Source organism: Pteropus vampyrus, unplaced genomic scaffold (assembly GCF_000151845.1).
Source record: "Pteropus vampyrus isolate Shadow unplaced genomic scaffold, Pvam_2.0 Scaffold329, whole genome shotgun sequence".
NCBI lineage: Eukaryota > Metazoa > Chordata > Mammalia > Chiroptera > Pteropodidae > Pteropus > Pteropus vampyrus.
In genome coordinates, this window is record NW_011889110.1 from 205970 (window position 1) to 229225 (window position 23256).

The 23256-nt window shown below is 41.5% G+C and overlaps 1 protein-coding gene across 1 annotated transcript in view; it reads left to right on the top strand.

Annotated features, from left to right (window-relative positions):
* Positions 1-23256, top strand: part of LOC105304128 (TRPM8 channel-associated factor 1) — a 53162-nt gene that overhangs the window by 5360 nt on the left and 24546 nt on the right. The window contains exon 2 of the mRNA XM_023522058.1: positions 15939-16572. Coding sequence (XP_023377826.1) covers positions 15953-16572 — 620 coding nt within the window. The 5' untranslated portion in view covers positions 15939-15952. The remainder of the gene's footprint in view (positions 1-15938; positions 16573-23256) is intronic.

The window sequence follows — 23256 nt, forward strand, 5'->3', positions numbered from 1 at the left end:
CTCATTATAGATTTGTATATTTTTATTTTATATATTTTGAAGTCATATTATTAGTGAATTGGAGTACATTGAAAATTTTATTATAATGTAGGGATACAATATTTTGGCTACCTATTAATAACTTTTGTTTTAAATTCTTAATGTGTTCAAATGAAGGTGTCCTTGATTCATAAATTCAGATATCAAATTAAGGTTTCCTTGATTGGTGTTTACCTCATTTATCTTTCATCCTTTGACTTTAAATCTTTCTAAATCTGTTTTAAGTATATGTCTCAAAAACTTTTCTGTATTTTTTAAATCCTAGGTTTTTAAAATTGTTTGATAATTTATAACTTATTGAATAATTTAGAATATTTATTGTGATTAATAATACCATTAGGTTTATTTCGACCATGTTATTGTTGGGTTTATTTTTCTGTTTTATCTTTTTCATTCATTTCCTTCTTTCATTCGTCTCCTTTCTTTCTTTCCCAATTTTTCCTCTTCTTGTTTGGAAGTTACATGTTCTAATGTTTTAGGTTGAATGCTTTAGGAATACTCTAATCAAATAACACATTTAACTCATAACATTTATTGAGGTATAATTGACAAAAAAAATGTGTGTATATAGTGTACAATGTGATCTTCAGATGTATGTATACATTGTGAAATGATAACCACAATCAAGCTAATTAACAGTGATCATCTCACATAGTTTACCCTTTATTCATGAGAACAATTGAGATCTACTCTGTTAGCAATTTCAAGTACATAATAATACAATATTATTAACTAGTCACTATGCTATATATTAGATCTGCAGAGCTTATTCATCCTACATATCTGAAACTTTGCAACTTTTGACCAATATTTCCCCATTTTCCCCACCCCAGTGCTCCTGGTAACCACCATGCTATTCTCATAAACCACCATAAATGCTATGCTTTTATGAATTTGACTTTTAGATTTCACGTATAAGTGAGGTAGTACAGTATTTGTCTTTCTCTGAATTACTTCAAAACTTAGCATAAATGCCCTCAAGTTTCATCCATGTTGTTGCAAGTGGCAGGATTTCCTTCTTTTTTTATGATTAAATAAATTCTATTGTATGTACATATCACAACTACTTTATCCTTTATCCGATAGACGCTTAGGTTGTTTCCATGTTGAGGCTACTGAATAATGCTGCAATGAACATGGGAGTGCAGATATCTCTTCTAGATGCCAATTTCATTTCCCTTGAACATATACCCAGAAGTAGCATTGCTGGATAATATGGTACTTCTATTTTTAACTTTTTGAGAATCATCTATATGTACTGTTTTCTGTATTGACTCTACCAATTTATGTTTCCACAACAGTACACGGAGTTCCCATTTCTTCACATCTTCACCAACACTTTTTATCTTTTGTCTTTTTTATATTAGCCCTTCTAAGAGGTGTGAGGTGACATCTCGTGGTTAGGTTTGCATTTCCTTGATGGTTAGTGGATTTGCGTGCCTTTTCATAACCTGTTAGGCATTTGTATATCTTCTTTTGGGAAATGTCTATTCAGGTCCTTTGCTCATTTTTTAATTGGATTATGTGTTTTCTTTCTGTTGAGTTGTTTAGGTTCTTTATATATTTTGGATGTTAACCCCTTATTGGATATATGGCTTGCAAATATTTTCTCCTATTCCACAGGTCATCCCTTCACTCTGCTCTTTACTTTGCTGTGCAGATGCTTTTTAGTTTGATATAGTCCCACTTGTTTATTTTTGCTTTTGTTGCCTTTATTCTAGGGGTCATATCCAAAAATTTTATTGCCCAGACCAATGTCAACAAACTTTTTGCCTGTTTTCTTCTAGTAGCTTTACAGTTTCAGGTCTTACATTTATGTCTTCAATGCATTTTGAGTTGATTTTGTATATGGTGTGGGATAAGAGTACAATTTCATTTTTCTGCATGTGTATATCTAGTTACTACAGCACCATTTTTGAAGAGAATGTCTTTTCTCTTCAAAATGAAAAGGTGCTCTTTGCACCTTTTTTGAAGATCAGCTGAAGTGTGCGGGTTTAGTTCTGGGCTCTCTATTCTGTTTCATTTGTCTATGTGTCTGTTTTTATGCAAGTACCATACTATTTTGATTATTAAAGCTTTGTCGTATAGATTGAAATCAGGCAATGTGATGCCTAAAATTTTATTCTTCTAATTAAAAAAAAATTTTTTTTTTGGCTAATTGAGTTCTTTTGTGGTTCCATATGAATTTTAGAATTGGTTTTTCTATTTCTGTGTAAAATATCATTGGAGTTTTGATAGGGATTGCCGTGAATCTGCAGATAGCTTTGGGTAATATAGACATTTTAACATTATTAATTCATCCAATCCATGAATACAGAATATTTTTTTACTGACTTGTGTCTTCAATTTATTTCATCAATGTTTTTTAGTTTTCAATATACCGATCTTTTACCTCCTTAGATAAATCGGTTCCTAAATATTTTATTGTTTTTGATTCTCTTATAAATAGGACTGTTTTCTTAATTTCCCTTTCACATACTTTGTCATTAGTGTATGAAAACACAACTGAGTTTATATTCTGCAACCATACTGAATTTGTTTATTCTTATAGTGTTTTGGTGGAGTCTTTAGGGTTTTCTATATATAAGATTATGTTGTCTGCAAACAGAGACAATTTAACATCTTCCTTTCCAGTTTGGATGCCTTTTATTTCTTTTTCTTGCCTAACTGCTCTGGGTAGAATGTGCGGTACGATCCTGAAAAGAAGTAGTGAGAGTGGGCATCCTTGTCTTGTCCCTGATCTCCGAGGAAAAGCTTTCAGCTTTTCACCTTTGAGTACGAAGTTAACTATGAGCTTGTAATATATGGCCTTTATTATCTTGAGGTACATTTCTTTTAGATCCAATTTGTTGAGAGTTTTTGTCCTAAAAGGATGTTGTATTTTGTCAAATGCTTTTCTGCATCTACTGAGATGATCATATCATTTTATCCTTCATTTTTTTAATATGGTGTAGCACATTTATTGATGTTGAACCATCCTTGCATCTCTGGAATAAATCCCACTTGATCATGGTCTATGATCCTTTCAATGTACTACTAAATTCAGTTTGGTAATGTTTGTTGAGAATTTTTACATCTATGTTCATCAAGATGTTGGCCTGTAATTTTTTTTTTCTCGTAGTATCTTTGGCTTTGGTATCAGGGTGAGGGTAAAGTTCAAACGATGCAGTAACATTAAAACAGTTTATTTTCATTAATCTCTATCTTGCAGCTGTGTTATTATATTGTATATTTCATTTTTGTATGCTTTTATATCTCACAAGACATTGTATCTGCTTAAAACAGTCAATATTAACTTGTATTTACTATATGAAAGAAAAGTATTCTCTTTTCTTTCATATAGGCTCCTATCTGGGATAATTTTCTTTAATCTCAAAGAAATTTTTGTAGTTCTGATATTATATTGCCAACAAATTCTCTCAGCTTCTGTTTATCTATAATTGTCTTTATTTTGCCTTCTATTTTGCTGTGCATAGAGCTTTAAATTGGAAAAAAAAAAATTTTTTTAAGCAATTCCATTGTGTTCTCGTTTCCATCATTTCTTTTGAAAAGCCAGCTGTATTACTATTTCTCTGAATGAAAAATATCCTTTATGCCTTGGCTGATTTTCAGATTTTCTCTCTGAATTTGGTTTTCACTATGATGTGCCTAGGTATAGTTTTCTTTGTATTTATTCTACTTAGAGAATATAGAGTTTTTTTCAATTTGAGTTTTGATGTTTTTCATCTATTTCAAGGAATTTTCAGTCATTAATTATTAACATTTGCTTCTGTTTCATTCTTCTTTTCTTCTTCTGAGACTCTAATTACACATATGTCATAACTTTTTACCATGTCTCATAATTCCATTATGCTCTTTCTATATCCTTTTTTCTCTTTGGACATCAGCTTTTCTTCCCTCTGTATGCTATTTTGGATACCTTCTATAGGTATCAAAACTATGTAAACTTTGTTACAGTTCACCGATTCTCTGGTCATTTGTATCTAATATGCTATTAAATCCAATTATTGAATTTCTGATTTCAATGATTTTTTTTTATTTCCAACACTTCCATTTTACTCATTTTGTGAGTTTTCATTCTATACTACAACTCTCCAGCCTTGTTCTGTTTTGGACATATTAACCACAGTTATTTTAAAGTCAGTCCCTAAGAACTCAAATGTCTTAACTACCTGTGAGTCTGTTTCTATTATCTCCTTTTCCTGAGTTCTTGGAAATTTATCCTGATTTTTAACCTCCCTCTAAATTTTTTGATTGGATGTGGAACACCATCAATGAAAATTTCTGCTTGATATTATTTTCTTTCAAAGTGGATTTTTTCAGGGGTGCGGGACAGATAAAGTACCAGCAGATTAATTTCATATTATCAAAGGTTAGTTTCAAGGTTTCTTAGAACTGGTCCATTTCAGGTTTTTCCATTCTCTAGGAGCATAATTCTTACTCTTAAGATGTCCTTCTTAGTCACATGTTATAGATTTTTCATATGTCAACTGAAAGAGTGTTTTGCTCAGAGTCATTTACTTTGGTGAGACTTGACCTCCACTGCTTTGTTTATTCCCAGAACAGTACAACTACTGAAATGACTGCTCAGTTATTTAGCATTTTTGCCACTATTTTCTTCAACTCTTTTGTGGGGTCTCTCCCTGAGCATGCACAGCTGAGGACTCAGCCAGTGACTTCCGGGGAATGTGTACGTAGATTTTTAGATTCGCTTCTCTGAGACGTCCTCTTTGAAATTTTGCCCTTTCAGCCCCAGTCGATTTGGTAATCTCGAGCCAGTAAGACTGACACGTTCAGCTTGGCCTCAGTCACCCTGCCGTGTAAACTGGAAAATGCCCTGGAGGAAGAAAAAGCCATCTTGAACGTGGAACTCCTTTGCCCTGTTTTCCTTCCCTCGGGATCGTAGCTTCTCAAGCCCCGCTCATGTTGTTTACTCCTAGAGGCTTCCGTTGATATTTCATCCAACTTTCATTGCAGTTTTCAGTGGGAGGGTTGTTCCAAACAAGGTCCTTTCTCAAATGCCAGAACTGGAAGTCTCTCGCCAGTTTGTCTTACATCTCAGATTCTTTAGCTGAGATTATTTTATTTCTCCTTGAAATACAACCTGGAGAATTCCCTTTAAAGCAGATCTTCTGATGGTAAATTCTCAGTGTTTTTGGTCTGAAAATAACATTTTCAAGACTCCTGTAATAGAAGGTAATGCCTGTGTGGCACTGCGTGAAAGAACGCAGGGAGTATAGCACTTGGGTGGTTTCCAGTTTTAGGCTATGGCTGGCTGGTGCTGCTTGGAACATCCAGGTGCATGTTTTTGGTGACACGTGTATGCATTCCTATTGGGTGTGTACCTAAGAGTGGTGTTACTGAACAGTCGTATTTTTTATGTCAAAATGATTTTTGTAACATTTCAAAAATACAAAATGTCTAAAGAAAAAAATTACCAGTCAGCCCTCCCCACTTCCTGAGTTCACCAAATATGTCCTTATTTTTCCTGTTAGATAAACATAAACGAAAAAGTAGGATCATAAATTTATCACTGAAAATATATATTGAAAGCGTTCGAGGTTAGACTTGTGCTCATCCTTTTGAAGAAATGCATAATATTTTGTAGTATGGATTTTTAATAAGTTTTTCGTTCATTTCTATATTGCTGAGTATTTACAGAACTTAATATCTCAAAAGTTATTTCAGTGCTTTAAACATTTCGTGGCAATCTCTATTACTCAGGGCAAAAAAAAAAAACTAGAAAGAAAAACAAAAACTCTAGGGGAATTAGAAATAGAGAAAGATATAGGATTTAAAATCGAAGTAGTAATGTGGAGTCTGAAATAGATAAAGAGAGGATAGAACCAGCTGCTATGGAAAGAAAACAAAGGCTTAAGGAAGAAAAAAAAAAGAAGGAAAAAAAACATGAAGGAGAAAATTTGCAGTACAGGCAATTTGTAATTTGAGCAGTTTTCTACATGGAGCTGCTGTTTGTTTCGTTTGAGGGGGATCCTAGGATTGCTTTCCTCAGCCCACATTCATCTATTTCGTTCATCTGTCTACCAAGTGGACATTACAGAGCATACGTTTATGGCCACATGAAGTGGAAAAACTAAAGAAGAATAAAGCACCATTCTTGGCTTATGCTTACTCTGGTTTGAGAAAACCTGAAGTAATACTGGACGTGGTGCACTATCCCCTTTACCAATGACTCCACGTTCCAGTGGAAGGTCCAGCCTGGACACTGTTTTGTGGTCGGGTAGAAAGCTTTTTAATGGTCTCTTCCCAGGGACAGTTTGGTCTGGGGACACCTCCTCCTTAGGTACCCTAAGAACCAGGGGCAGGGTGGTGAGAGGTGAGGAGCCAGGAGAATGTAAAAGAGCCCCAGAAATCTTTCAAGGCTTTGGGGCCAGCCCTGAAAAGAGACAAGTGGTTTTTCTCCAAGTTCTAAAGAAAAACTCACAAAGCCAGATGAGCAGACACCAATTCAAGGCAGGACCTGGTCAGGCATGAAGCCAGGCGCTGGCTCAAAAAGCAAGTGCTGGATCTCTCTCTAACTTGATTAAAATGACTCAGGACTCGGAACAAATTCAAGAAACCCACACACAGGGAGAAAGCTGTACGAGCAAGGGTATTTTATCTATTTTTAGTTGATTAAATTTATTTCATCACAAAATAATGCATATTACTATTAAAATTTTAATGAGGTATATGAAGAAAAAATACTTAAAAGTAAGCTCCTCTTTCCTGTCTGAAGTAACTGATTCGAATAGTTCGCTGTATGTTTTTTCATATAATTTCTGTGTTTATATAAGTATGTAAAATATTTTTTAAGTTTTTCCTACAAATATGCCAGCTCTCCCTTTTACTGCCACGTTAAATGTTTATCTAAAAGATGAATGAATATAAATATAGCCTCACTTCTAGCAAATATGTAGAGATTTAAGGCATCCTTGTACACAGTTGTGTATCATTTTATATAAAGATCTATCATAATGTATCAACCCCACCCTCGTTGGTAAACAGTCTCACGGATTTATCTTTCAACAAATGGCCCTGCCGCACTCCCGGCTCCGATACTGACACAAAGCCGGGCCTCTGCGGTCCGGGGAAGGGGGCGGGTCCGCCGCCACCGCGGCGACCGCCAATCAGCCGCCGGATCGGCCCCCTCCGCGCCCACCTCTGCACCGCAGCCCACCTCCCCTGACAGGCCTCCCACCCCCACCACCACGGCCACAGATTTCCAACCCCCCAGGCTGTCTGTCCCCTCTTCTCGTCTCGTCTCAGCAGAGGAGTCCCTTCCCCTTCCGAAGTAGCCTGGTGGAAATTGCTGGACAACCGGTGAGTCTGGTCCACGGATGATTTCTGGAACCCGAGCAGGCCCAGGTGCCCTGACCGAGCCCGCAGGTCCGGAGTGGGAGAGAGAGAGACCCGGCCAGGATCCGGGGTAGCGCAGGGGATGGGGCGCCTGCAGGGCTGCGAAGGTTGTCGGGTTTGGGGCCCGAGACCGCTTGGGCCTAAGGAGGCAGATGTCTTTCAAAGAGACATCCCTGCGGTTTCTCCATGTCTGTTTCTGCCTTTTTTTTTTTTTTCCCCCTACCTCTCTGGCTGTTAATTATTGTGTGCTGCATTTTTTCTCCAGGAACCTAACCATCAGGAGTCTGATATATCCCTGTCCTTTTAAAACATTTTTCATGATAAAATATTTCAAAGCTACAGATACATGCAGAAAACAGATTTATCAGAGATATCATTTTATCACCTTTGCTTCGGCTGTGCGTGTGTGTGCGTGTGCGTGTGTGTGTGTGTGTGTGTGTGTGTGTGTGTGTGTCTTCCTTCCTAAGAAACAAAACCTGACCGTTAAAATCTTTTCTCCACCAAATCTCATGTCCCCATCCTCAGAAGTAAGTCAGGTGGTCCTCTTTCCATGTATATTTTTGTTCTTTTATTAATTTTGATATAAGCAATATATATATATTTTTTCATTTTCTTTCTTTTTTTTTTTTAATGAAACAATATTTTGGAGTTTTATCTTGCGGTGCTATTAGTCTTGGCATTTTACACCCGAAAGGGACTTAGCAAGCAAGTCACCAGCCCTCCTTGTTTAGCAAGAACCCTGAGCCCTGGAGAAGATAAAGGACTGCTCACTGTCACTCAGGTGGTCCTTGAAGGGACAGGATCCTGAATTCAAGATCTAGATTTCTGTTCCTGTTGTTTCCTGGGTGTAAACTCTGCCACTGAGATCACCTGCCCACAACCCCCTCCTGATTATTGTTCATGTGAGTCAGTTTGGAGGAAAGGGGATGAAGGAAGATGGAGAAAGGAAGTATAGTCTGACTCGGATTTGGACAAAAACCCTTGCTAGGAGTAAAAGGGATGCATTTTCCTGAAACACGAAGTATTGATTCTTAGGACAACCTGAATATTTATTTAACTTAGCAAGCATTCATATAGTCTTACTATCTGCCAGCCATTCATATAAGAACTGTATAAGGATTCGCTCACCTAATTTAAAACTTACAATAAATCAGTAATGTAGGTACCCATTTCATCATCCCCATTTTACAGATAATGAAAGTGGGGCATAGAGGAATTAAGTAACTTGCTCAGTCATTCAGCCCTGAGTGACTAGTGTCGCCCTGAGATCTGAGTCTGGGCCATCTGGTGACAATCTGAGTTCCTAACCACTATACTACCCTGGATTTCACTTGCTAGAACTGCCACCAGACTGAAGTGAAGTCACCACACGAAGTAGGGAGTTGCAATTCATAGACGAGGGCAACAGTTGTCAACTGACTATTAGAAAGGACTTGGAAAGGAATAGGGTTTGAAATGTACACTGAAGACTAAATTGTTTATTGAAATATATTCTTATTTTTAATTTACAATGCAAACAATGTAGAGCTATACAAAATTGCCCTCAGCTGTCTCCCAGGTTAAACAGTATTAGCAGGTAGAGCTGTAGCCTGCCCGTCTCCCACCGTAATACAAATATACGCGGAGCTATTTTTTATTATAAAAATGAAAGCATATTCGGCAATTTCCAGAGTTTTCATTTTCTCCTTGGCAATACTTCAAGAACATTCCTCTAATTGAATGGAGATCTAAGCTCTTCAAAGAACCGAGTAATGTTCCGCAGGATGTCTTATAGTTGGTGCAGCCGTTTCCTTACTCGTGCATAGTCAGAGAAGTTTATGTCTCTAAGAAAACTGCCAGGATGGGGGCCGCCGCCGCGGTGCGGAGCAGACGGGGCCGGCGACACAAAGAAGCGCTGTCCCCTGCCAAGCGCCGCCCCTCGGGCTCGATCCCGCCCGGGAGGAAGTGAGGAGGAGGGGAGCTCGGGAGCCCCTCCTCTCCCCACCACCCCCGCTCCTTCTCCCTGCTCCCCGCTCGTCCTCCCCGCGCTGCTTGCCGCGGAGCCCCTTCCCCGTCGGAACGCGCATCCCCTCTGCGCCCAGCCCTGCCCCCCTGTACACGGCGGGGCGACCAGGTGAGTGGTCCCCCCGGGAAAGCCTGGCCGGCGGCAGAAGGACTGGCGGCGGCGGACGGCGGGCGCTGCCGCAGGCCGAGGGGGCGCGGGCGGACCCGGGGGACGCGCGCCGCGGGGATGGGGGCGCCGCCCCCCGCCGGCGACAGAATCCGTCGCCGTTGGTGCCGCGGTCCTGTCGGCGCTCGTGCCGCGCTCTCGGGCCTGCGTCGCGGCCGCCGCAGCGCTGCTCCTCCCGGGGTCTGACATCTGATGTTCGTTTGCCTGCTTTGTGTCGTCGAGCTGCGCACGGGCCTGACCAGGAGGAGCTGCATCTAGTCCGCAGCGTTAGCGGATGACAACACCGTGGCCCAGGGAGGAGGCAGGGCCGGCTCGGGGTCACACAGGTGGCTCGTGACAGCATCGCTTCTGGCCTACTGCCCTTTGATCTGTGCAAACACCGTGTCTGGGACCGAGATCCCTCGCCCACTCGCCCTGGCCCCCTGGTTGTGCGTGGAAGAGGGGCCGACCCTCCCAGACTGTGCCAGCGGGCCACGACGCCCTGCCAAGCCCAGCTTTTCCTCTCCGCTGCCCGCCTCCCGCTGCTGCTCCGACTCCTCCACCTCCACCCGCCCCCTCCTCCCCTGACGTCACCGACTTCGCGCTTTGTGGGCCTGGGGAGGAAAGGCTAGCCTGAGCGAGGGCGTGGAGAGGAAAGCGGGGTGAAGGGTCTCTCGCCAGAACTTAACGCTGACAGCCCCTAGGAATGTAGAATGTCCTGTCTCCAGCATCGTCCATTTGATAGAACACCCTCTGAGGCAGGCTGATCAAAAACAGCTAGTAAGAGGCAGCACCAGGATTTTTCTTAAAAAACACAAAACAAAACAGGTCTTCTCGCTCCTGAGCTAGTGGTCCTCCATTTTGCTGTTCTCCTGGGAGTTTTGCAGAGAGCGAAGTGAGCAAATATGAGTGAGAGAGAGCGAGGGCCCCAGGAACACTCAGGAATTAAGAAGGGGTGTAGTAAGATCAAAATGGGGGTACAGAAAAAGCAAAGTCTTGAATCGTGCTTACTTTTATGGGAATGGGGGAGGGACTGATTGGGAAGAGCCACAAACAGACCTCCAAAGATAATAGTAATGGTCTGTTTTGTAAGCTGAGCATTTGGTATATGAGAGTCTAATTTTCAAAATATTTTATTATTATTTTACCAACTGTATTCTTCCACGTGCATTAAAGACTCTTTTTAAAGTATGAATTAAACCATTTTTAAGTGAAAATGAAATAAGATTGCCCTGGGAACAGACAGAATGCAAAAGAAGGGGTTGAACCCACCCTAATTCTGGCTTAAAAGAAGTTGATGGATATTGGAAAAGATTTGGGGCATATAAGGAAAAGGAAACAAGGGTTCATGAAGAGAACAGCATGAGGAAGCGAAGACCTACAGAATTGGATGTCTGTAATGGTCATCGTTTTTCAAGGCCAGAGTAGCAATTTGCTGGAGAAGACAACCTAGCTTGGTCCTTACACCCGCACCTTACATCCATCGTTCAGTCATCCATCCACAGACTATTCATTCTCCTGGAAAATCCAAAGAACAAAACATGTCCCCTAACCTCAGACACTTGCCCTACTTTGGGATTTGAAAGCAAAGTATGATGCAGGATGTGGTGCAATATGCCAGACAGGCCTGCCACCCTCCTTCCCTTCCATATACATCTCTGAAAGGCGAACCCCATTTGGGTGCCCTGGGGCCACTTTGTGGCAGGGATAGGGGATTTGTAAAGCCTCCCTGAGTTACAGGTTGTGCCTGGGGTACCTTCGGCGTTGGAGGCGACTGGCTTTCCAGAAAGTTGGTGGGCCTGGGGGAGAGAGAAACAGGGTCCATGGAAGAAGAACCAAAGATGAAGAACTTAGCGGGAGAAATAAAAGGGGTTTCTCCAGGCTGTGTCCATCTGAGCTCACCAAGCTAGGAAGGCAAACGGATTCAGGCACAAAGAGGAAGCATTTGGTTTGAAAGTCGAGTGTCGGAGTCACCCAGAGCTGCTTAAAGTGGGGACAGAACCAGCTCCAAAGCTCAAGGAACCCGCACAGGAGGAAATCAGGTTTATGGGTGGGCGGATGTACAGCCCGTTGGGAGATGAAGGGAGACGTTTTAATCGAGTGAGATAGGATCGCTGGATCAATCTAATCATTTCTATGTGTGATCATTTAACGTGTGTTTACTTGGTCGAATCTATATTACCTGTGCTATTTTTAAATTACGATAGTAATACAACAATTTAAAGGATGCAGACTTGTATAAAGAGGAAGAATGCTGTTCACCTCTTCTCTTCCTAATGCAGTCAGTGTTAGCGTGTTGAAATGCAGCCTCCACAGTTTTTCTGTGTATATAAAATCCTGGTACTTAACAGGCTTATCTATTTCTTAAGAACGTGGACTGTAGGACTCGATTTCCTGGGTTTGGATCCGCCACTACCATCTGTGTGATGTGAGCAAATTACACATTCTCTGGCCATCAGGTTTTTTGTTTTGTTTGTTTTTTACCCATCTGTAAAACGGGAGGCAGTGATAATACATACCTCATAAGCTTACTGTCAGGATTAAATAATTATGTAAAGCACTTATTATAATGCCCAGAACCTGGTAAGTACTGTATTAAAATTACTAATAGCACTACTACTATTATTATCTTCACCCATACAAAAATGGGCTTCTGTCCTACATATTATAGTGTTTTGGAATTTTCATATAAAATATATCTAGAACATCTTCCCAGGCAGATGCAGAATAGATTTAACTCACCCTTTGTAATAGCTACATGATATTCTATAATGCAGATTATCATGCTTGACTCAATCATTCTCCCTCTCAAACACCTTGCCACGTACACAACACTGGTATCAGACTAAGGCTGGCACTGCGGCCTCACTCAGTGCAGGAAAGGGGGAAACTGGCAGAGAGGAGGGGAGCTTGGGCGTTCCCAGCCAAACCCCACCCACATCCGGCCACTAGGCTGGCCCTGGAGAAAGGTAGAAGGCGGGTCCCATCAGGAAAAACCTTCCTCCCCGGTCCCTTGCTTTTCACATCTCTGAGCCATCTGCCCATCCCTTTGTCACTTCACAGATATTTCTCCTCCCATGAACTAGCTCAGTACAACCAGAGAGACGAAAATGTGAGTTCCCTGTTCCGGGTGTGTTTGAAATATCGACACCAGCAGTGACATAAGCCCAGAGACAAGGGGTCCTATGGACAGGTCTTCCAGGGTATGGCTGGTGGGGGGGCTGTTCCCCAGGGTTTTATGTTGGGCACAGTGGGCTATGGGGGTGGGATGTGTGGATAACAGGTGTAGCTTTGGGTTTGAAATCCTGTACCCACGGGACTCAAAAATGGTTCTAGGACACATTCCTTGTCATTTATCTCCACTTCTAGGTTTTCACTTATCTGTCTCCATTTGTCATTTCGTGTGGGAAAGAGCATCCTTGTATGTATATATTCAGTACTGCTGCTCGTTTCTGTAAGAAAGGTTATTAGAAGAGGGATCACTGAGTTGCCGCTGTCAGATGGCTGTCAGGTTCTCAGTCCCTCCAGCAGATGTGAGAGTGCTCCCAAAGCCTTGTGGATGGGGGACATTATTAGCTGCCTCTGTCTTCCTCACCTTCTCCCCCTCTCTGCCTTTTCCTCTTTCTCCTTCTTCACTGGCTTCTTTTTCTGACAGTCTTACGGACGACATGCATTGTATTTTCATTTGCCCGATTAGTGAGATTGATCATATTTTCATAAACTAATCAGCCATTTCGATTTCCTCTTCTGTGAATATCTTTCCTTAGGAGGATAGGATTTCAGTAGACAGAAAGATGTGGGAGAGGAAGCAGGAAATAAAGAGAATGGGAAGAGAATCTCACGTTTTGAAAGCAGGGCATGTCCAGGGAGGCCCAGTGTTCTGGAAACTGCAGAGGGTTGGGTGGTGGGAGAGGGTGGGTGGCGGGAGATAGGGCTGGAGAAGTAAAGAGCACCGGGCCCTGGAGGCCTCGCCCCACCAGGCTGAGCTCAGACTTTCCCCTGCGGGCCAAGGCGAGGCCAGGAGATTCTGTTCTAGGAAATAAGCCCGTCGCTGCCTTCAGATACTGGTAACAGATGCCATGCCGGTGACTGAGAAACTGGATCCGTCTAGTCGAGGAATGAATTACTGAGGACCCGAACAAACGTAATGGCAGCATGACTGGAAGCCATACACAACCTTAGCAGGACTTGTGACCAACTGGGTTTGGAGAAGGTGGGAGAAGGGACACAGCTGGGACTCTGGTTATTTGCGGACACCGGGAGAAGCAGGGAAGGGACAAGCTCTCGCTGACCAGCTGTGTGCTGACTGTGTCTACTCGGCAGTACTCCGGGGCAGAGGCCACCCTCTTTGACAGCTCGGGACATCAAGCTCCCATGACTTACTGAAGAGGAGCGAGTCTGGAGGGAAAGCATAAACGTAGGGCCTCTTTGCTTTCAGAGGCCACCACCAGTCAGAGAGTGTACCCTTTAAGCTTCTTAGTTGTGTCAGGACCCAGGGCCTTTTCGAAATCTATGGCCTGGGGAAGGCACAGTGCCTGTGCCACGGACTTTCCCAAGGGCCCATAGGCACACCTGAGGACTAAAAATAATTAGTATTGGCTCCAAAATACAAAAACTATAAAATCAGAACCAATAAAAACTTAATCTAGTGTTTGTAAAATCTAACGTTGGGTTAGGTGTTTTTTTTCTTGTTTATAAGACTTCTCCATTATGTGCATACTTCAATAGTTTACTCTGAACCAAATAATTATAAGCAAGTATACATATATATGTGCACGTATGGACATGTAAGCATGTACATAGATATAATAAATAATCGAATGCCCATATGTATGATAAATCATCAAAAGGCACTTAACCCTTAACCCCCAGGACAACCTCAGGTGGCAGTGCTGTCATCCCTACTTAATGAATGAGAAAAACAGGTCGAGATGAGTCACCCAATCTTGGTGACAGTAAAGCTGAGGTTCAGCCCCAGACAGAGGCTGACTCCAGGGCCGAGTGCGTAACCGCTTCTCCACACTGCCTCAGGGGTGAGCACCTTCTCCGACAAAAGAAACAGAAACGAGATAAGGGCCAAAGCTAGAAATGTAAGGATTTTCAGAAGAGGTAATGGAAGGATAGGAAGTAAATGGTTCAAGAGGTGGCAGATGATGATGTTGGCTCAAGCCATAAGGTTAGAGGCGGCGGGAGCCTCGGGGACAGCGAGAGAAGCACTGTCCAGAGCCACCAAGTGGAGTGGTTGGCGAGGATGACAAGCCCTGGAAGTCCCAAGTACGAAAACGTGTCTGTCCTTGGGGGAACCGTTTCGGTAAAGTGCACGTAGTGGAGATCAGACTGTAGAGCATCCTTAAGTGGGGAACTTGTGGAGAAGAAGCAGAGGATTTTTGTGGGTACACATCCTTTCTCCGCTGTGTCCAGGTGCAGCTAAGAATCTGCCATAAGTTCACAATTCATCTTTTGCCTCTGGTTGTCTGGGAGCTGGATTCGAGCCGCAGTGGACCTCTGTTTTCCTCTCCCCAGCCTGTGACTATGACCAAAGAACCTTTTCTGAGGACCTAGAATTTTCAGACTGAAATTCTGGGTTCCCCAAGCTGGGTTGAGTCAGCTCATTGTGGAGCTGAGTAGGGTAAAGTGGGGGTGAGGGGACATGCTGCATTGTATTTAGTTTCCAGGGGACATCATAACAAATTACCACAAACTGGGTGGCTTCAAACAACAGAACTTTATTCTCTCCCAGTTCTGGAGGCTTAGGAGTTTGAAATCTAGCTGTTGGCAAGGCTGGTTCTTTCCAGAAGTTCTGAAGGAGAACCTGTTCCATCCCTCTCTCTCCTGGTGTTTGCCAGCATCTGCGGCGTGCCCTGGTTTGTAGATGCAACGCTCCAGTCTCCGGCTCCCTCTTCTCATAACATTCTGCCCTGTGTATCCGAGTCTGTGTCCAAATTTCCTCTTAGAAGGACACCAGTCATTAGATTAGGGCCCCCTCAAATCCGGTATGACCTCCCTTTACCTCGATGACATCTGTGAATGTGACCTGTTTCCAAATGAGGTCACATTCACTGCGGGTTAAGACTTACACATGTCTCTCTGGGAACACAATTCTGCCCTCATTCTTCACTTGCATTTGTTTCCTTTGATGATGGAAAAGCGCCGAGCTCTTTTAGTTTGGCCAGAAGCGTTTAAGAGAACGGGGTACAACGGGGCCTCCCGGATGGGAGGCACTGACTCTCCCGCTGAGTGCCCGAGGCATTTCACAATGTCGGTCTCATCCGGGTAACCGGAAGAATTGCCCCAGGCAGCCAGCGGAGGAATGAACTGCTTGGCTTGCTATATGTGTTTGTTTGTTTAATCCAGTCTTCATCAAGCTGAGTCTTTGCTCTCTTCTTTGCAGAAGTCAGTCCAGCCATGGCGACTCCCTCTGCTGCCTTCGAGGCCCTTATGAACGGAGTAACAAGCTGGGATGTCCCCGAAGATGCCATCCCATGTGAACTGCTTCTTATCGGAGAGGCCTCCTTCCCAGTGATGGTGAACGACATGGGCCAGGTCCTCATTGCTGCGTCCTCGTACGGCCGAGGCCGCCTGGTGGTGGTGTCCCACGAGGACTACTTGGTGGAAGCCCAGCTCACTCCCTTTCTCCTCAATGCAGTGGGGTGGCTCTGTTCCTCCCCTGGGGCGCCCGTTGGCGTACACCCATCCCTGGCACCTCTGGCCAAAATCCTCGAGGGCTCTGGGGTGGAGGCGAAGATTGAGCCGGAAGTGAAAGACTCCCTGGGAGTTTACTGTATTGATGCCTACAACGAAACCATGACTGAAAAGTTGGTCAAGTTCATGAAACGTGGAGGGGGCTTGCTCATTGGAGGCCAAGCCTGGGATTGGGCCAACCAAGGCGATGATGAAAGAGTTCTCTTCACGTTCCCTGGGAACCTCGTGACCAGCGTGGCCGGCGTGCACTTCACTGACAACAAAGGAGACACTAGTTTCTTTAAAGTGTCTAAGAAGATGCCCAAGACCCCAGTCTTGGTTAGGTGAGTGCTCTAACCAGCTCCAACCAGGTGAGAGAGCAGACCTGGCTCTTGTCTGCCGGTTATCCCGCTAACAGAAAAGAATTTGGCACTCAGACGTGGATTCACCATAAATCGACCCGATTTTAAAAATACCCTGAGGCACAGGAGGGGCAGGGTCTAGTGTCTGCTGCCCCCACTTAGCTCTCTGACGGAAGAAACTTAGTGACCCTTATGTCCCTCAGTGTCTAGCTTAATAAAGTAGGTTGCTGAACCCCAGAGCTGGCGTGACTAATCTGGGAAGGTTCGTAGCAGGAGGTTGCTTGCAACTGAAATGTGAGGAAAAGGAAAACGGACACGAGGGACCCCGTCAGACGAAGACTAGAGAGCTCTGGGAAGTGTCGTGAAAGGTCCAGTCAGATGGGATTAGGATGGCAGCGGGAATGAGAGGATTCAGAAGCGGAGATAGCAGAAAAGATAGCACAAGTTATCTGTGCTAAACCGAGGATGAATTGGGGGAAGGTTTTATCTCGGAGGGCAAACGACCAGCTGGTGGAGAATGAAGGAGTCAGGTGATGGGCGCAGAGACAGCTGCACCAGAAGTTTCTGTGAGCGTCGCCCAGCTGTTCTGTCCTCATTGTGCTCCTGCACCTCAGACCTTGCTGAACATAGAGCAGGTTAGTGGGCGCTCAGTAAACATTCATTGGATGGATGATTGGATGGATGAATGAGAGAGATTAGAAGCTGGAAGTCCCAGGAGTAGAAAAGGCCATGCCCTGTATTGTACATTAAAGCTCTCTGCATTCCTTGGAGCAAAAAAGCAGTGGTATTTCTGAGCACTGGAAGCAGAGTAAGGTAGGACCGGGTGAGGAGGGCACAGCAGGGTTAGCAGAGAGACATAGGGAATGACTGGTGGCCTCCCCTTGGCATGGAACTCCCGGAATACCCCACAGCTCCATTCTCGCATGTGCAGTGAGGAGACACACAGTTATTCAGGGGCATAGTGATTGAGCAAGTCGATCAAACTTCAGCTTACCCCAGTCACCTTCATCCTAAGGAATAGGAAGGTAAGACTGGCCATAATTCTATTTCTTAACAGCTTAATCTCTTTTAGTTGCCTTAAAAGACGTTCTTCTCCACCAAAACTATGCCTCTTTTTTCACTGGCTGTGCCTAAATCATCTCCCATCATCAACGATTTCGAATTTTGGGGGTGGTTGGGTTGTATGTGTTTGTATATGTGTGTATGTGCACACACATGTGAAATCAACTTGAAGGCTAACGCTTGAGGAAAAATCAGACTTAATAAGGGAAGTATATAGAATCTACTGTGAAGATTGTGGGTTACTAGTATTGATTATTTACTAGATAAGATTGTATCACAACTCTTGACTGTTCGTACAGGTAAGTATATCATAGCGTTACTCACATGTGAGCCAGGTAATTTTTTGACTCGCGGATGGATTGAAGATGGCAATAGTGTTGTTCCTGAGCTAACTGACTGAGATGAAGTAAGAAGAAAGTAAAAGGTACGCGACGGTGTGTGTGGGTGTGTGCACATGCACACACACAGAGACACGCGAAATGCTGATCGAATGCATAGGTGAGATGAGTGGGGGAAAAGAGAAAACAACCTCTTCCCCTCCTTACCCTGCAGTGTTCTTAATGTTAGTGCTCAGGTGCCCAACACTGAAAGCTACACACCGAGCTCTCTTTCTCCCACCTGGTGTCGTGGGAGAGAAACTATACATATTTATCAAAAGTCATTAATTGTACACTTAAATCAAGTTATGTAAATTAAACTTTTATGTAAATTAAACCTCAATAAATCTTTAAAAATAGGTTCTTTTAATAGAAATTTAAAATATAAAGAAATAATCAGGACATAATCAGATTCATATAAGAGTATGTGCAATTCATCATTCTAATAGGGAAGAGTAGAATGGTTAAATAAATCATAGAATTATTAATCAACCATTACAAATATTATGTTTCCAAGAATATTTAAGGGCCTGGGGAAAATCTTTGGGGGCACTATTAACTGAAATAAAGTAGTATGCTAACTTGTTGTTCACTACATTCCCAATTATGCTAAAAAAATATAGCTATATTTAGAAAATGTTACATAAGAAAAAAGCCAAAATATCACTAATGGGTAGATATCTGGAGTGTGGAATAATGGTAGGTGATTTTGACTTTTAAATTTTTATTTCCCAAACTTCTTATCGAATTTTACTAATAAGGTATATATTTCATTACCTCACTTCACATGCAAGAAATTGAAAGACAAGAAAAATAATTCAAAAGTCACATTAAAGATCTTCTACATCTGTACAACACATAAGCACTTTTATTATCTAAAAAGAAAATATAAAACAATTTTCTAATAATTTTTTTCCTTTCCTTTCTAATATCTGATATACATAGATACATGTGTGTCTAATATATGTATTTATGTGTATGTGGTATTATATATACTATATGATATATATGTGCGTGTGTTATATAATTATGGTATATATGTGTATATAGTATATGTAATATGTGGCATATGTCTGTATTATATATAATACTATGTAATACTATGTATTATATATAGTATATGGTATATGTATGTGTGTATGGTAATTACATATATTATATATAATACATAGTAATACTATGAAATACTATGTATTATATATAATATATGGTATATGTATGTGTGTATGGTTTTGCCAATACTTTTGAATTATGTTCTTCATGGAGTATTTTTTTTAAACTACTTTTTAAATGTTGCTGGATCTCTTACTTTTTAAAATTTCGTTTTAAAAAGTATTAAATCATAAACCCACAATACAATTCTTTTCCCCTTTGCATATTATTTTCCCCATTCATTCATAATTATACATTGTTGTCATCTTACTATACATGCTATTTTGAATTCTGCTCATATGATTTTTCATTCTATATAACCTTTAAAATTATGTTTGATTCACTCTACACAAATGCAGCATGTGTGCCCTATTTATTTAATCATTGCCTACTGTTGAGCCTTTCTCCACTCGTTATACTGTACAAAATACCTTCAAAACATTTTAGAAATACTAGACACTACAGGACACTAAGATGCTTCCGTTAGAATTCGAGAAGGAAGACTGTTTCCATCACAGGCTGAGTGAGGTTCAGATTGAAGGCCCCTTGCAAGTTTAGTTACTCTGCCAAAGTGTCCTGTTATTTATTTTTAAACCCTCATTTGAGCATGTAAGTGTGAATTAAGCTTTAATCTTATTACTTTCACATTTCTTGCTAAATTCTAAACAAGATCTTGGGATCCTCTCAGCCTTCTAAAAGAGTGTCCACAGGTCTTTAATAAGATGAATCGAATTTTTATCAGAAGATGAATCACATTTTTATCAGAAGTTACTACTTTTATGTTCAGAAAAATTAAACCCTGAGTAATAAAAACAGGTGATCAACTTTTAGTCTGGTGAGAGTACCCACAGAAGGCAGGACGCAAGCCTCGTCGTCACGGCCCTGCCTTCCGCCTGGAAAGCGTCACTGTCTGCATTTAGAACGCCAGCCTCCACCTCCAAAGCCACCTGTTGTCTGTTCCCTGAGCAGCTTCTCCTTTCCCGTCAGCTTTCTCCTCAGTGGCCCCTGCCACACCTCCAGCTCCGACAGCAGTGGCTGCTGTACTTCATGTACAGACCTGGTCCCACCATCTTTCTATTAAGTATCTCATACGGACAAACACTGGGTATATTGTCATAAACTACTCACAGCCCCATTGCGGGACTCAGGATTCCAGTAAAAGATTCCATGTGTCCTGGAAAATGCACAGAGTTTAGAGAAGGCAGACTTTAGTAAATTCCCAAACTCTGTCTGGGGCTTGCTCTAAAATCATAGTTACCCTCCGTGAGTCTCATCTCTGTCTCTAAAGTGGGATGAATGTCTGGCCTTCAGGGTGGTTGTGAGGATTAAATGAATTAAGAAACATGCTCAGAGAATCTAAAACACTTGAATTATTTTGACTTCCCGTCTCCATGCTATGGTATGTAAGCACACGATGTCCTGAATAAATATCACTCCCAACCATTGAAATTGACCTGGCATCCATCATTATACTGCTTTGCCCCAAGTCATGTATGTTGTTCCAGTTGTATAAGGTATTGACATTTTAGCTGATATTTTTTCCTACTTCTTCCACAAAACTGAGATAGTGTCACAATGATAAACTGACATCAGTTGACATTTCACCTTCTTTATACACTTAACAAAGCAGATACTAGAGACTGAATTGGCTCCACCAGAAAAAGGTTTGATGCAGATTAAACATATTAGATAACCAGTCTTAGGGAGGTTTCAGGAGAATCAACCAAAATAGTTTGCCTTTCAGATAAGAAGGCCCTTGTCTCATTTTAACCCAAATCTCAGGCTTCTATTAAAGAGTTCTAACTCTATGTTACAATCATTTAGTTAGCATTTTTTGAGTGTATTCTGTATCCCAGGCATTATTTCTCTTTTCAAGAAAATGATTTCCAAAGATCTGAGAATTAGGAGCCAGAAACATCTCCAATTACCAGACCTGGAAGAAACCACAAAAACCACATCATCTTTTAGGCAGAGGGCTGTGTTGATATGTTTCAATAGAACATGGAACCCAGGCTCCACTGCCGCTAACCGCACAGTGTGACCTCAGCATGACCTGTCAACTTTCTTGTTCCCTTTAAGTGGAAAGCATTGGAGTAGAAGGTCCTTGTCCCCATTTTAGCTTTTACGTCATTGAGACTGCAGTTTTCAGCCTACAGTGATGCCTCTATACTCAGTCATCAAAAATACATAGAAACGAAAATACATAAAAAATACATAGATTGGTGTACAAATGGTCATGCTGTGAAATGTCCAAATGCTCCCAGTATGTTAGCTTGAAAACACCCCTGTCGAACCTGAATTAACAAACATTATAAATAGATGCTACATAGCTGAAAGATGCTGAAAGGATGTTACACACACACACACACACACACACACACACACACACACACACAGAGTCATTTTGAATTCCGGATTATTAAGAATTCAGTATTTTGAAAATTTAAGTATCTGCTTGAAGTTAGCGCAGATCAAACAAGAAAACTGCCAAATTGCTGAAGGTAAACATGAATAGACTCCCCGCAGTGTTTGGAAAACAAAAATAACCGAGCAGACTTTAATAAGCGTATTTATAACAAGAGTCCACAAGTCCCTGCAGGTCATTGCTAGTTTGTTGTGTGTCAGGACTGTACAGAATGCCGATTATTGAGTTGATGTCAGATCGTGGCCGGATGTGGTGCGCTGAGTATACTTTCCTAACTAGTGTTCTGTGCTTCTTACTATATTCCTAGCCATGTATAGTCAACTTGTGTTAACTGATTTTCACACAATGAACTAGAAGTTTTTAGCGAGTGAATGCAACTAGGATGATATGCCACCATAGAAGAGAAATTGCTAAGTCTCAATTTAGTTTTCTTTTCCTTTTTATGAACATTTTTTAATTTCAAAATATATGCTTTTTAGGGAAAAAAATGAAATAATCCAGAAGTAGACAAAGTAAAAAGTGAAAGATATTCATCCTCCACCTCTCTTTCTGCCTCTTGCTAATTCCATTCTTCTTCCCAGAGACGATCACTGCTAACAGTTTGGACTGTGTCTTTTCTGACGTTTTCCTACATTCTTCTGTATGTCTTAGGGTTGGAGTGGGAGAGCTGGAAGAGTAGAGGGAAAGACAGAGATCTGCAGCTTGCTTTCTCACTTAATATGTCTTGAACATGTTTCCGTATGTGTGTAAAAAGATGTTCATCATCCTTTGGAATGGCTACAGAGTGTTTCCTGGTTGGAAGGTTCCATAAGTCATTTAAACTTCATGTGCTAGGACACGTTAAGGTTATTTTCTAATTTTTTCTCTTATAAATCATGATACAGTGAATATTTTCCCACTAAAACTTACTCATTTTAAATACTTGACAGTTTCCTGTTAGAAACATCTTGAATTGGAAATCTTCAGACATGTACAGAGATAGAAAATAGAGCAACGAACAAACATATACCCATCACCCAGGGACCTCAGTCATCAACTCCTGCCTAACTGATATCGAGTCTATACGCCACCCACTCTCCCTTCTAGTTTCATTTGAAGCAGGTCCCTGTCATGGCATCATTTATCCACAAAATCGTGTATCTCTAAAAGATAAAGACTAAGTTTTAAATATAACCACAATACTGTAAACACATTTTTTAAACAGCATCATTTTTTCTGACCTAACAAAATGTCAATAGCAATATCGCTTTTTGAGAACACTTTGTAAATATCCGGGGGGGTTCTGTACATAGCTTTATAGTTATCCCTTAGATCAACTGGATTAGTCATTTTTTTTATGAATTACTTAATTTTTATATGCTTGATCTAAAAGAGATTTCTAAAACAATTGCTTCATACCCCCCACTGTGCTATGGGGACTGAATTTGGTATTTACTGTATATATTTCAAAGTTATATTTTAGATTTCTAAAAATGTAGGAAATCTTTTATGGTTTGTACATTTTTGTCAATATAAAATATCTGTTCTTGCAACTAATATTTTTCACTATTTTGTCTAATATTATAATTACTATTCCTATTTTATTTGTTTGCTTTATCGATCCTTTTTTAAAAGACTTATCTTTTAAAAAGAATTGTCTCTCAGCATCAG